The 15,105-nt window shown below is 38.5% G+C and overlaps 1 protein-coding gene and 1 long non-coding RNA gene across 5 annotated transcripts in view; both read left to right on the top strand.

Moving 5' to 3' along the window:
* Positions 1-15,105, top strand: part of myom2a (myomesin 2a) — a 68,697-nt gene that overhangs the window by 23,046 nt on the left and 30,546 nt on the right. Inside the window, exons 1-6 of one of the 4 annotated variants that reach the window (XM_042393528.1) lie at positions 6,680-6,827; positions 8,323-8,451; positions 10,602-10,691; positions 11,304-11,439; positions 12,707-12,861; positions 13,432-13,524. In XM_042393528.1, coding sequence (XP_042249462.1) covers positions 8,345-8,451; positions 10,602-10,691; positions 11,304-11,439; positions 12,707-12,861; positions 13,432-13,524 — 581 coding nt within the window. In that variant the 5' untranslated portion in view covers positions 6,680-6,827; positions 8,323-8,344. Of the gene's footprint in view, positions 1-6,679; positions 6,828-7,103; positions 7,325-8,322; positions 8,452-10,601; positions 10,692-11,303; positions 11,440-12,706; positions 12,862-13,431; positions 13,525-15,105 lie in introns of those variants that run through there. The other 3 variants (XM_042393539.1, XM_042393518.1, XM_042393512.1) reach the window with 3 other exon arrangements.
* Positions 4,746-6,489, top strand: LOC121884648. Its single transcript, XR_006092398.1, has 2 exons — positions 4,746-5,490; positions 6,154-6,489. It is a non-coding gene; the product is annotated as an uncharacterized LOC121884648 (long non-coding RNA).

Here is a 15,105-nt window from a genome sequence, read left to right as displayed (position 1 = left end):
TAAGCATCCCTCCATCATTGCAAATGTGCTGAATACAGCAACGATATTATTATTATGGAAGTTAATTTTCTTCACTGTGACATACAATGAAAAATGCCGGTTTTCAGTCATAGACAACACGTGGTTTGAAGCCCCTCTTTGAATTGCTGATGAGGCCTGATGCAACAAATCTCAGCATTGCTATACATAGTCTGAGACAACTCCTCCTGCCCCCCCACCCACCCACCTCCCCCACCCCTGCAGCTCGGTAACGTCACCACGCTCTGCGTGAAAAGACCCATGTCTGCTGACTCAATGACGTGCAAAACCTCTGACGTCCTTCTTTTTCCCCGCTGAACCACTGCAATTTAGGACTTCCCTCTTTTATTCCCCTCTATCCCGCCCACACTTCCCCCCTCCTCCTCCTCTTCCTCCTCCTCCTCTGTCCCATCTTCTACTGGCTGCAACCACGAGTCAGTGAGTGCATGAATGAACTGAACAGCTTCCCTGTACCGTCTTTCCCCCCTCTGTGCCCCAAAAGAGCAGCTCAAAGAGGAGAGAGGGAGAGGGAGGGATTAGCATTTAGCATTCATTCACTCCCCTCTGAGGCAGAATATCCTGCCTGGTGTCATGGCTGCTTCAGGGTGACCTTCTCCGGTGACCTTCATCTGTGTAGTTGAGTCATTGTCCACTCTGACACTCTGAGTCTGCTGACACACACAAACCCATTACACCCTCTTCATTATTAAATTGTCGATTTAATCACTAAATCAATGTTTGGGCAGGTTCTGTTGATGAATCAAAATGAGGGCTGTGATTCTGGTTTTCAAATCTGCAGATGGACTCATCTTAGTGCAGACGTAAACTCTTACTGTTTCATTTGTGTATTAATGTGGAGATGTAGGTTGCTAGATCCAAGCACTTTCTATTTTTAAGGAAGTATGAGCAGCATGTCTTTTCAATTTAACACTCACACAAAAAACGCTAACAGGATTAACAGATGAGACGCAAGTTTTTAGTTTACAGCAATGTTAGATGTCCAGATTTGATAAAAAAAATGTCTAAAAAGCAAGAAATATGCACAAAAATGATGAATCTATGATATAAAACAACCAAAATCATGAAAAACTTGCTTCTTACGTTTATTTTTCTTAATTAAACAGTAATAATTTCCTTAAAATTTCTGAAATTGTGAAATATTTTCTCATTTATTTATCCACAAGAAACAGTGGAAGCAGGTTTCCCAAGCAGGTCCTTGAAAATACTCAAGTCGGACAAACAAAACCTTTTCTGTGTTCTTCGTTCTATTGAGTGCTTGTATTTGTGCACATTTTGAGCACATTGAATTCTCTCACGTCTAACGACCCCCGTCCTTTTTTCTGAGTATTCTCATTCATTTAACCAGTTGCCTCATACCAGGGAAGTTATATTTTTTGGTGCTTTGTGTTAATTATTTAGCAGAATATCGCAAAATACATTTATTTCAGTGAAGTGGTTCGGGCACTACTAGAAAGTCAGTAAAGGGTTTATCCTCTCAGGATGAAGTGGTCCATTGTGTGTAAAGTTGACATTTTGTCCAGAGGGTGGTGCTAGAGGAAAGTTCAGGTTATCTAAAGTAAAACGTTTATATTTTCTGAGGAACATGAATAACTAACATATCATAGTAAGGCGTCAGTAAACCTACATTAAAATTAATAAAGCAATTTAAATATAGTTCTGTGCAAAACTTTCAGGCACTAAAAGTAAAGCAGGGATTCCTTAAAAAATAATGCCATGAATTGTTTTTACTTCATACAAAGTTCAGTAAACAGAAGACTAAATCAAATCAATATTTGCTGTGAGCAGCTTTGCCTTTAAAACAACAGCCGTTCTCCTCGGTACACCTGCAACAAGTTTTTCAGGTACTCGGCAGGTCGGTTGTTCCTGCGTCTTGGAGAAGTCGCCACAGTTCTTCTGTGGATTTCGGCATCTCAGCTGTCTCTTCATGTTAATCCCAGACTGATGATGACCATGATGGTGAGATCAGGGCTCTGTGGGAGATAAACCACCTGTTGCAGGACTCCTTGTTCTTGTTGTCGCTGAAGATAGTTGTTTATGACTCAGGCTGGATGTTTGGAGTCGTTGTCATGCTGCAGAACAAATCAGGCGCCTCCCTGATGGTCTTGCATTATTGATAAGAATCTGAACATCTAAAGTACCTTAAACATTTGCACACTACATTATATTTGAAGAACAGCTCTATAATATTTTGTTTTGTAAACTATAGTATTTAATATGATACAGGAGTCCGCAAATCAGCTGTGGCAGGAAGCTTTGGCAAAGTTCTTCAGCAATAACAAAATACTAAAGTTTAGGATGTTTTTTCAACCAACAGCAGAACATTAAACCTGCGAAACACCACAAAAAAGATGCTCTGATAGGTAGGATGGAGGCCTTCTACATGTCATGAATGTCTCATAATCAAGTTCATGAATATGTTCAGTAAATTTCATAGCGATGCCGAATAGATTTTGATATTTCTTGTTTACAAGTGGGAAATTAGACCTGATGGTGGTGCTGGAGGATGGTAAGGGGGTCACTGAAAACAGTTTTCAAGATATTTTGTCTGAACTAAAGCGTTCTGGGAGAAGTGGGAAGTTTTAATGTGACAGTGTACTTTAGAAAAAGTCAGGGGTTCAGCCAGATTAACTCCAAAGTATACTTTCCTCATCCACGTGGCCGTGCAAACAGAACCGTGTGTGCATCCAGTGCCTGTTTTCACAACCATTTGAAGTATATCCAGCCCTTTATTTGCAATCATCCCCTGGAAGGGATGAATATCCAGCCCAAATCACATGGAAATCTAGCCAATCAGCTGTTGAGATATCTTGCTTTGGAGCAAAGTGTTGGATGGATTAAAGATCCAAACAAATGAACAAGCGACCAATATTATCATCCTAACAGCCAAATGTGATTAGAACATAGAAAATACTAATATATTGGGATTGATCCTCAATATAATACAATATAATAACAGCACAGGACTCACAGAATTAAAGCTATTCACAGAAAATAAGAATAAAAACAAAACTTAGTTGTCATGTATGTTAAAATGAATGCAGCTGTGTGCTCTCATACAGCCTCAAAGAATGCAGTATGGTCAGAAGTGTGTGTCGCTCTGCAGTGATGAGGCCCCTCAAACTTGTGAAATTCCTGCTCATCATATTATCATGCTCCAATAATCTCTTTTATTCCCACTACAAACATGCTGTGTACTGGGGCCAGAGAGAGGAAGGAGACTGGAATCCAGCAGGAGACTTAACAATGTCACACAGGCATTCATACGTGCTTTGGCTGGCGTAAGTATGGGTTGGACAAAATAAAGGGAACTATCTTACAACACAGTAACCCTTCAAAAAGTATGAAGTTTGTGAAACTCATAAGTTTCTGTTGAGAGTTTCAGAGGTGTTGATTCCATTTGATCAGTTTTAATATCAAAGGTTGTGATGTTAAGCAAATACCCTGCTAGTTGTATTTGAGTTAATGTTGTCTATTTGTTACTTTTTACTGATGTAGTTTTCCATGTGCATGCTTTGATAAGTTACGAGCATTTCCTGTGAGCATGTTCTGCACTCAACATAAATCTGAGAGAGTTTCTGTCCTCGAAATCTCAGATCAAGGATAAAACAACACTTAAAATGCACAACACTGCTGCACAGCTGCTTTTGTGTCTCATTCAGTAGAGAAAGGCCCTGTTCAGGCTGAGATTTAGAGTCGTCCAAGCTTTGAAGGCTCAGTTTACCCTGATTACAAAAAAATAACACATTTTCTCATCTAGCCCCACTGGTATCGTGCTGTGGAGGTGGTTTCAAATATGGAGTCAAATTCCTTGTGTGTTTAAATGTACTTGGCCAATAAAGCTAATTCTAATTCTTATTTTGAGATATTGGTCTCTCAGATTTCTAACCCTAACCCTCCACACCAGTATGAGTCATTTGTGGCTTAAAACTTTGAATAATTACAGAAAAAAGACACCAAAATAAAAAAAAACACCAGCAATGGGTCTTTCCAGACACAATGTTTGTGTTACTGTAGATAATCCAAAACATCTCCCAGTTATGAAACGCCTGATGAAGATCGCTTGACTGAAACAAAGATATTTAATAAATTTGCAGTAAGTGCTGACAGTATGTGGGAGTAGAGTTTTTGTTTTCAACTATTGTTTTATTTCCTACACACAAACATGCAAAGACCACTCTTTTTTTTGTTTGTTTTGCAACTCCACAAATTTCACTTTGAACAGTTTTCATTGAGATCATTTCTTTTGTTGAAGTTGGTTCCAATAAAAACTGTTCACAACATGTTCTGAGACAGATATCTGAAGAAAACTGAATGTCAGGAGCACAAGAGGAAATGTCATTTTGCAATTAGGGTGAACTGACCCTTTTAATTGTAAACTGTTATGGTTTTGTACAATAAGAACATAAATAAAATTTGATTCTGTATTGTTGTCTCCCAGACTCTTTAATGAGGAACAAAGATTCTAATAGGAACAAGGAACAAGAATTATAAGTTCACGTGAGAATCCATCTTGTCAGGTTTCAAGTTATGCGCTTGTGTCCGAACCACCGGTGGTTCGGACCAATCAGCGTTGCGACTCCAGCTGCCTCGCAAGGTAAGATGGCGATAGACAGTGATGGACAGATGGTTTATCCAATCACCTGCCAAGTATTTTTTTAAAGTACCTGCCCTTTTTTAAACAGTTTCCATGGACGACTTCTCAGATGGTTCTGTGTAACAAACCATCTGGTGCGTCAGATTAGCTGTAAATGTTTCCCATGCATAATAAAACCTACGGTGATATCCCCATTAATATTCGGTTAAATATTACTATTGAATCATAATATTAAACATTACATTACTGGAACATATAATTATTCTTCCGGTGTGCACATTATGTTTTTGCACCATTCCTATCAAATTAGTTTCTGTTGTAAAACTCCTGCAACCTTGTTTTGAAAGGAGATGTTTATAATAATTGTTGTCACCAAATCCCTTTAATTATAAGGGTCATACCCTGCACATATCACTGTTTCCTCTAATATTCCTGAGTGACAGATAGAAAGAAAAAAACATGAAACAGGCAAAGTAAGAATTACTTTTTCCAGGTCAGCGTATTCAGTGTAATGTCAGCTAAAGAGACACTAGAGGGCAGCATTGGACTGTCAACTAAACTGAATGCTGGTTTATAAAGGTAAATAAAGAGATGCAGCAGTGGCCCTTTAAACATGAAGTTAAGGTGATGTTTTTTGTTTTTGTCATATTAATCTTTTGTGACTTAAATGCACACAGTGAATGCTTTATGTGTTACTTGTAAAGTAGTGTGGATAGTCTGCTGTGTTATATTGTATATTATTTTATTTTCTCCTGCTGACAGAGTACAGCCTTTTCACGGCAGACATTTTGACTTGTCAAAGCCGGAAAACCACAAGTGTAAACAACAACATTAACAGTGGCTCCATTATTGTCCCGGTAAGCCATGTCAGTGTGTGAGCATGCACAATACCAGAGCTCTGAAACTGGCTCACCTTGACAACAACAAGTCAAAATGTCTGCTATGAAAAGGGTCTATACTGTAGGCTTGTTGCTGTAATTGTGTAGCTACACTAAAATACAATGTCACATTTTTTAAAAATTGGAATATATTTATCAGCAGAGTGATTGTTTGTGTGTGCCGGCTGTTAATACAGAATTAGGAGAATCTAAAGATATTAGTGGAGGAGACACATGGGATAAATTACTGAGGGGATTTTCAGCTTGTGCTCCTGCACTGAATACATATATATTGTACTTTTTTCCATTTTGAATGCAGTTAAGAGAATGTGTTAGCTCAGGCTTTGTTGTTTGATATGGCACATATGCATTACATGATAGTAAACTAACTGTGGTGTGCCTTTGCAGGAGGGCCCACTTGTATAAATATGGGACCTAGGGTGATCTTCTAGGTCATTTCATCAGCACACTCACTTCCACTAAATGTCAGAGCTTGATGGTCAACAGTGTAGCTTTTCCTTATGTTGGTTTTGAGTTAGCTTAACCATTTTGAATTTTTCACCAGAACTCAGCCCAAACCTGCCCAAACTACATCTACATCTCTCGTCTGGTTAAAATAATGAGTCAAATTTATTTTTACAGTGGTTCAAGTCAACCATCTGGGTCCTCCTTCAGCCACTTGACAAGTCCTTACATTCGATGTCAGAGGTTGCCTGCCGCTGTCTTTTTCAACCACCACCACTTGGAGTCACTAAAATCCAAAGAAGTTTTCAAATCCTACACTTTGGGGCTTTGAGGGGAATACATATAATACAAGTTTTCTGGATTTAATATGAGCATACTGTAATCTAAATATGTGAATAAAACTGCAGGCCGGTGTAGACAGACAGTTAAACAGAAAAGGGAAGGTGATCTTTCTAGTGAAGCCTCATGGAAACAACTTCAGGTCATCTGAGTAATAAACTTTACACCTGCTCACTGTGATGTTTTCTGTCATATCTCAGTTCATCAACTTTGCCTCATAAGTGGGTTTTTTTTTTCCATGTATCCGGTCATTTTAATTTCCAAATAGACTCATGTGAATATAAATAGCTGCAGGGGCTCTTGTACAGTAAGAATTGGGGGTATCACTGTATCGGAGGACTTACAGTTAAAAATAGCCCGACTGCTGCTCACAAGTGTTGAGCCAAGGAAGACAAGCTGTCTCCAGAAACCTAAAAAGGTTTCATAAGGCTTTCAGTGTTGGGATCAACCAGCAGATTATCTAAAAACTTCTTTCCGGCTCTTGCGTAGACTAATATTTTTGATATCTAAAGGTAAGGTTCCTATTAGGATTATTGTTAGAAAAGTAAATCAGTCTTCTTACCCAGTATAGGGAAGGCTGGCAACACGCCATTTAAACATTAATTTGACAGTTTCTGAGATTAAATATTGTTGAGTGGAAACAATGTTTCATTTTAGAAATATATAGCCTTCATGAGTGATTTACAGACATTTAAAATGTCCCTCAAACTTTCACTAAAAATTTCAAAGAAAACCAACTTAAATTTGATAAATGCAGCTTATAAAACATACCTCCAATAATTCAATACATTTGCAGGTACAGATGCACTCTCTCCACCTCCAAAGTGCAGAATGAGAGTGAAATTTGGAGGTAAATGCTATATATAGTCTTAAGTGCATCCATACATGGGGAGGAAGGGGAACAGCATTCCTCCTGTGAGAGGGTAATATTTTTGTTACCATCAGCAAGTGCTTCCCAAGTGGCATCAGGCTGGTCTGCCACCGCTTTGCGCTGTTTTAATCTCTTGGGGTAAGACACTTTTCTTAAAACTTTCTCATAATTGAGCTGATTTTATTGCAGATATAACTTTTGCAAAAGGAAGTACAGAGTAGGAAGAGCAATTATCTGCTGTCAAGAGTGGGATAAGTGAAATGTGTTGCTATAATAAATGGCTGTAGTTAATCTGTCTCCTGAGTGGGGAAACTCAGCAGCAGTCTGTTGTAATCTCTAGTTCCTAACATACCAGTGCATTAAGGGGTTGCTGACCTTCTTTTGCTAATTTGTGTCAGACAAATAGATGCAGGTAGAAATGTTTTTTTTGTTGGAATGATTTATTTTACTAAATGGAAGCATAATTATCCTGAAGCAGAGTCTTGATTTGACAGCTGGTTTAAAATTTATCCCTACTCTCGTATTCAAGTCAAAAGAGCCTATTCAGTCTGATCAGTCTCATTTCCTCTGTGATGGTTTTAATTAAATAATGTGAGGTCTGTGCACTGCTGGTAATGACTCTATTTCCTTCATTTCTCCAATCATGGAATAGGCAGACTGCTGCAAGCTATTCATAGCTGAGCTGTGTGAGGTTGTAAGGTGAAACATTTGAAGTGCTGAGCTCTGGCAGTACATTTGAACTATCCCAATGCCTCCTAAATGTTGGGCATGTCCTCCAATATGATAAATATATTCATATGATATTTATGAATTCTTCAAATATTAGCATTTTTCTGAAATGGTAATTTTTTTCTGTAATATGAATAAAACCCCAGTAATTCTAGGCTGGAGCAACACTAGTGACTGTATTACACAACGATTTTTCTACTGCACGACGACGTATTGCTATGATGATGCTTTCAGTATCTGTTAACCCTGGATACTTATGTTCAAAAGATGACAGCATGGTACATGTGTATCACAGATACTTCATTATGGCTGCAGTAACAATAATGGTAAAGGGAAGGCTTGTATTGACACTGCTGTCACGGCTAACACATGTTTGGTTTCCCCCTCCCCCTGGTGCCCTCGGCCAGGTCTCCTTGAAGTGTTCCAGTCATGGCTTCCAAAGTCATACATGGGAGTAAGAAGAAGCATGTGAGCCATGTCAAAACTGATTATGCTTACCATCACACTAAAAGTGCTGCCCATCATCATACAGAAAGGTATGAAGGTGGAGTTCACCTGCCACTTGCTGCTTCGCCAGGTAGAGCTAGAGCCGCAGCTGAAGGGGCATATCTGACATGGCCTCCTGGTTTTCTTACTGTGTATGTGTCTGCTTCCTCGCTGGCTTTTCATTTGTCTTCTGACTTCAGATTTAAAGCTGTGCAGGGTCAGATTTTTAAGTCTGAAGTTTCTCCTAAACAGCAGTGAACAGACTCTCATTCAACAAATCTGTTGGACTCACTGTTGTTCGATCTTTTGCCTTTGTCCCTTTGTTTTCATTCAGTTTACAGCATCATAGACCCAACACTTAAACAAGCACTTAAACAGTGTGTCTTGCTGAAAATTGATATCAGTCACCTACACCGCCTTTGTTGCTACAGTTCAACAATGCATGACGAGCATCAGAGAATACATGTCGTACTTGTTACTATCCCCTAAAAGGCTCATTGGCAACTTTTATTATTAACTATTACCTTTTGTGGTTGTCTGTGCCTATAGCAGCGTTTCTAGTCAGAAAGTGAGAACTCAAAGAGCGTTACGTTATTTTAAGTCCAATGGAACTGTCTGATTTAACTATCTAAAGTTGAAAACTGAATAGAAATGTTGAAATTAGCAAACAAGGGAAAGTTTAAGATAGCTCAGTTTGTTCTTGAAGAAAAGGATGACAAGCCAATCCAGTTTGGTGTAGTTAGTCATGTAATGTTACTTAAAATAGTTTCAGTTTGTGACTAGTAAATTGACTTTGGCATGTAAAATCAGAGGTGTACCCTTTAATGTATTAGACCCTCTGGATGCTCCTATTTATTTATCTTCCTGACAATAATGTAATTTGAGATCAAAGATGACACACATTCAACCTAAGCTTGGACAAGAAGAAATTAAACCACTGAAAATACAAAAGTACAGTCATATAAGTGCTCTGTGTTTACAGTCATGTAAAATTTTAAAATAGCCACCAATGAGTTACTTCCCAGCTTTACTTGCTATGACCCCTTTTCATTGTGGGGACCAAAAGCTCTGGAGCTCCAGCCCTGGTCAAGGCAACAGATAATAGTGCTGCTGATGTGCTGCAGCTTCTGCCAACACTTTTTTGTTTTATTATACAGGTCATGACCATTATGTGTTTTGCTTTTTAGCTGTTGTGTGATTTTAAAAAGCATTGCAACCAACCTGGCTCTTAGTCCAGCTCTGCCAAGCAGCATAGTCACACTTTGCGCTGAATCTGATTCATGAGTCAATGGCTGTGCCAGCTTTGTTGTCACTAGTGATGATGCGACGAGGGCAGGACCTAAAACTGCCTCAAGTACCACGTATGAGGCACCTCAAGCCAAGTTCTGATTACCAAGTCTTCGTGTAGCTGGCTGCCATGTTGTCATGTAACCCCTGTCTTACGTGAAAGGATGCATGCCATTCCCCTGAACCTGACCTACATCTGAGGCCAGTGGTCAGAGCTGTAGATACGCATATCACTACTGACCAGATTTGACCAGAAAAAAAATGGAGGGCTGAGTGGTTCTTGATTAGTTTTTATACAGACCTTTTTATTATTTTGTCAGTTTGATCAGCCATGTTAATGTATCCTTTCAAAAGGTTTTTTGGATGAAATCCGAGTCCATGTCCATGACGCTCATTGGTCGAATTCTCCTCATCTGTATCAGACTCTAACAACCATCAGCCTTTTCAAATGGATTTGGCTGCAGACCCCTTAAAGTGCAAACTGAATAAGGAGGTGGTATATATATTTCCGCTCTGTAATGCAAATGACTTAATATAATTTGAAGGGATTGCTTAGGATATTTAGGAAATATTATTGCATTACATTGGCAATGTGAAGGAGAGAAATGGGGCTCCAACAACAGAGGAGAAATAATAAAAATAGTCATGAAGTTAAATAAGGACTCATATTCTGTCTGTCCTTAGTAGATGAGAGAATATTAAAACATGACATCACAGATAAGGCCTTCATTTGTGAGAATTTCCCGTCTTTTAGTACTACTGTACAATTACATCAAACTCAGGCGAGACCTCTGGTGGCTTTTGGGAGTTTTTACCAAAGCGACTGCTTCATCAAAACTAAAACCAGAAAGGTCCATGCTGGTACAATTTCTCTTCAGTGGCTATTTCACATTGATGGACTTTATCTCAACAGGAAATCAAGTTCTAAGGAGAGCCACGTGCACGCCCATGCCACAGAGGCTATGGCAGAACCAGCCTATACCATACCGGCGTTCCGGCAGAGGTGAGTTCCCACCGTTTCCATTGGCTGCTGACACATGTCCGGCTATTTTAGGTGTAAGGTAATACTGAACTGCAGTCTCTACTATCTGACTCAAGTCAAGGCAGCACATTTCTTCAGTGTTAAAAACTGCTTATTTTTCAGTGATGATAATTTGGAGATTGGTGTTGATTTAGGAGTTTTAGACCTCATATGCACAAGATGTCTGTCCAGAACTACCAAGTGTGGTAAATTAACTGAGTGGACTAAAAACATGGGTACAGCATTAATACTGCTAGTGATAAGTTAACTCTTAAACTTCTTACTATTGCTGTACCGGGTACTACTGATCAAATATACAAAACAGATTGGCAATATTGTGGCACAATATGGAAAAAATTATTTTAAGCTAATGTTTGATGGTATTTCTAAAAGTTATTGGGAAAGTAATCCCAGAACTTGAATCTGATTTGAAGATATACTGTATTCCTCCATTTCTGGCCTCCAAGTTGTATCCAATCCAAAAGTTTCATGTGTAAAGTTTGATACGAAAGTGTCAAGATTGTTAATCCCACTTGGTTTTTACTAACTGGTTCCTAGATTAGAATTAGATTAATAGAAGTTCTGTGTTGATAGGAGTGCTGATGAGACTGAAGAGTACCAGAGAGTAACTACGCATGTTGCGAAAGGACTGGCTGTTATTCAGGAGGAGCTCCACAGGATGCGGATTTCCACCAAGGCCCAAGTGGAGAGTCTTGCTATACAGAGAGAGGTAAGTAACTAAGTGGACAACATTTCACCATTTAATGCTGCTTGTGCAGCTGTACTTTTTATTTTGTAGTGTCTTATTGCTTTTTTATGATTTCTATTTGAAACTAAAGTGAAACTTAACAAGAAAGTTGAGTTTGGTCACCTCAAAACATGGCTGTTAGATTTATTTAATGAGTATACTTATTACAGCCAAAGGTTAAAACAATGTTGACTTCCTACCTTGAGTACAATATTACGGTTTAAATGACAAAGATCAATTCATTCAAGTCTGTTTACAGAACAGTTCATATCACAGATATGCAGACGATACTCAACTGTACATTTCTCTTTATCACAGCATCATGGTGTTTTTAACACACTGCATCAATGCACTAATTATAACAATGGTTACATACAGTGTGTCTAGGTTGTCTTTACACATAGATACAATTCATCTCTGATATGATTGTAAGATAGTAATCTTTTGGACCTCTCTGGTCATTTGAATCTGATTTGCTTACTTCCCTTAGAGTGTGAACTAAGCTGCATTTCTGCTTTTATTTAGTTGTTTCCTGCAGTTTGTCTATAGCAAAAAAATGCCTGAGGACTTGAGTTGCACCCAAAGTCTACTACATTCAAAACAATCTAATCCATAAAAATGGGATGTTTGTAATAGCGTTTTCTGATCTGATGCTCCTATCAGCAGAATTACATTATCTGTCATTGTCTTCCAAAACAATTTTCAATGAACGTTCCAAAAGTGATTCATATGAGCATTTTCTGATCTCTCTACCTTTATGGTTAAAATTTGGGCATGTTTAGGCACAAAAATGACTCAGGGTCAGGAAAAGATCTTGGCCATGGTTAAAAGAAATACTGTGGTCATTCATATATGAAAGGTGCAAGAGTCTTTCTCCTGCTGTACGTAGACAGACGGATGATGCTGACGTTAAAAGTAAAAGTTGCTGACTGCTTGTTGGCTGGAGGGCTAACTGCTGCCTGCTGACCTCACCTCTCTAATCCTTCTGGTCTAGGCAGATTTCAGATTTGTTAATAGAGGTGTCAGCAGGGAAAGTTGCTGATTACAAAATGTTGGCATAGAGGTACTTACAGTGACGTCTTCTTTTCATTGAAACAGTTGGTCTTAATGTTTACTATGCATGATAAACACCTAAAAATGAACGGCAAGTTACAGTTTTATTCCTAATCGCCAATTAGAATTAAAAAAATATGTAATTGTCCTGTGACTTATGGGCTGTATAATTCAATCTGCCATCTTCTGTCTCCAGGTTCAGGAGATGATGACTAAGAAGGTGGATTTGTATGATGAAGTCCACAAGATGCCGGACTTCCTGGTGGCCCTGCGGCCCCACACCGTGTGGGAGAAGACTCCTGTCAAACTGTTCTGCACCGTGGAGGGAAAACCAAGGCCCGTTGTTAAATGGTCAGAATATTCACATCTCATTGTTCATCATTACGTCAGAATATAGAGAAGTACCTACAATTAAAGTACTACTCATGATACTCATTTTTTAACACTTTACAACACTTTTCACATTTTAAATAATATTTAGACAACAAAACAACCTACAAGATTAATTACAAACCATCAAGCAACATGTCCAATGAACTTAATGACCACATGCTTACTGTTGATTAGTATAACCATTCTTGTGTTAGGATTAGCTTTGTTAGTTTAGTGTCTAGTTCAGTTATTTAAATGTTACCCTGTAAAATATGTATTATTGATCCTTTGATCTCTCCTGACAGGGCTTGTTAGCACCATTGGCTTTCATTTAATCCAGTTAATACCTATTTACAATGTTGGGCGCATCCACTTAGTAGCCTGCACCTTGTAAATATCTCCTGCTATTTGAAGATGCAACACACAATACTTTATAGTAGGATGGATCATCAGAAAGACATGGAGCCCTATACACATATTTAAATATATTTTATCCGTTTAAAGTCTTAGCATGTACTGTAACTGTGAACAACTGCTGACTCTTTGTAGGTATAAAGGCGGAGTGCCAGTCGACCCACTGAGTGCTCCAGGAAAGTACAAGATTGAAAGCAAGTATGGAGTCCACAGTTTGATCATTAGCAGGTACGAGACAAACACAACTCTGCTGAGTAGACAATGAATTTTCATGAAACATCACACATTTTTTATTTGAAGACATTTGAATAGGCATTGTTATATTTGTCTATAAATATGTGAGCTTGAATTATCAACTACTCTTTCAATGAAATCCCAGCATTTGTTGCAATTTTGTTGTATTAATCATTCGTTCAAGTGATAGAATACTGATATCAAAGGCCTGAAAACACGTCTGAAGAACAATTCACACTGAACAGATATTGTAAAAATAGTTTGGAAAAAAAGCTTTAAATTGAACTTTCCAAAGTTTTCATGTAAAAAAATACACCTCTCTTATCTGCTTAAATCACACATTACAACAAATAAATCTGTTTTATTTTGGTCATTGGAAGTACTGGGACTTTTTCCGCTGGCGCTGCACAAATTGGGCAGATGGTCAATAAAAGAACAAAACACCACTGAGTGAGAGGTCTGCAATATTTTTCTGTCTGACTGTGATCACCCTCATGTCCATTTCCCTCCCCTGGCCAATTGCGTTCGGTTACCTGGCTGCGTCCCATCACTTTATTCGCCCCCTTACAGTTTCTGTGGAAGTATTTTTTGATGTAGTTTTAACACTGACCAGGCTAACAGCTGACTGTCACTGACTGACTTACATGAATAGCAAAGCTAAAAAATGTAAAAAAAAAAAAAAAAAAGCTGGAGCAGTAGGCAGAAGTTAACAGGAATAAACTAGTCTGAGTTTGGTTAGCAGGATAACGTTATTTAGCTCTGGTTTAATCAGAAATTGTAATATATTAACTAACCAAACTAAGGAAATCAAACCACTGTTCACTATTTAAGTGTGACATGGGCTGTATGGGTAGTAGGTTTTGGACAAGAAGGGACATTTTAAATTCCAACAGGTGCTATCTGTATCTCTCGCTGCCATTTGAAGCAACAGATGCATCAATATGCTGCTTTGTCTTATAAAGCTTTATAGTACACAAATAAGAAGAATCTTGTAATTTTTAAAATATGAAGGAACCTGTGTTATGAGGCCAAATTTAAAAGAGAAAGAAAGAGAGGAAAACATACTACCAGCAGGATTAAAAGATTATAGAATAACTTATTTGCAGTTATTAATAATTTCCTCTGTGACACTTAAAAGTTTTTAGCACTTTATCTTCATTTTTGGTATTAAAGTCAATAGAAGTTTGACCAGAGAGAGAGAACAGGGAGTGAGAGGAGGGTCTGCTGGCCTGTTCGTCATCTTGAAGACTCCTCAGCTGTTCGTGTCGAAGTGCTGACCTTTGCGTCATTCGAGCCATGAATTCCTCCCGCTCCCCTCTCTCTCTCTCTCTCTCTCTCTCTCTTTCTGTCTCCCTCTCTCTTTCTCTCAGATGCACTGAATATCTCCAGTCCTCCGTAATTGCATTACAGGGTCATTCAGGAGAATGTAGTTTATGTCCCCAACATTTAAAACCTTTTAAATGAAGAATTTTCTCATTCAAAGCACAAACAAAAGTGCAAAGTGAAATGCTCCGCTAGAAAAAGAACACAGTCTCAATTTATGTCCCTCACAGCTGAGAAAATGGATCACCTTTA

The sequence above is a fragment of the Thunnus maccoyii genome, chromosome 2, assembly GCF_910596095.1.
Source record: "Thunnus maccoyii chromosome 2, fThuMac1.1, whole genome shotgun sequence".
Taxonomy (NCBI): Eukaryota; Metazoa; Chordata; class Actinopteri; order Scombriformes; family Scombridae; genus Thunnus; species Thunnus maccoyii.
This window is presented reverse-complemented; position numbering and strand designations above follow the sequence as displayed.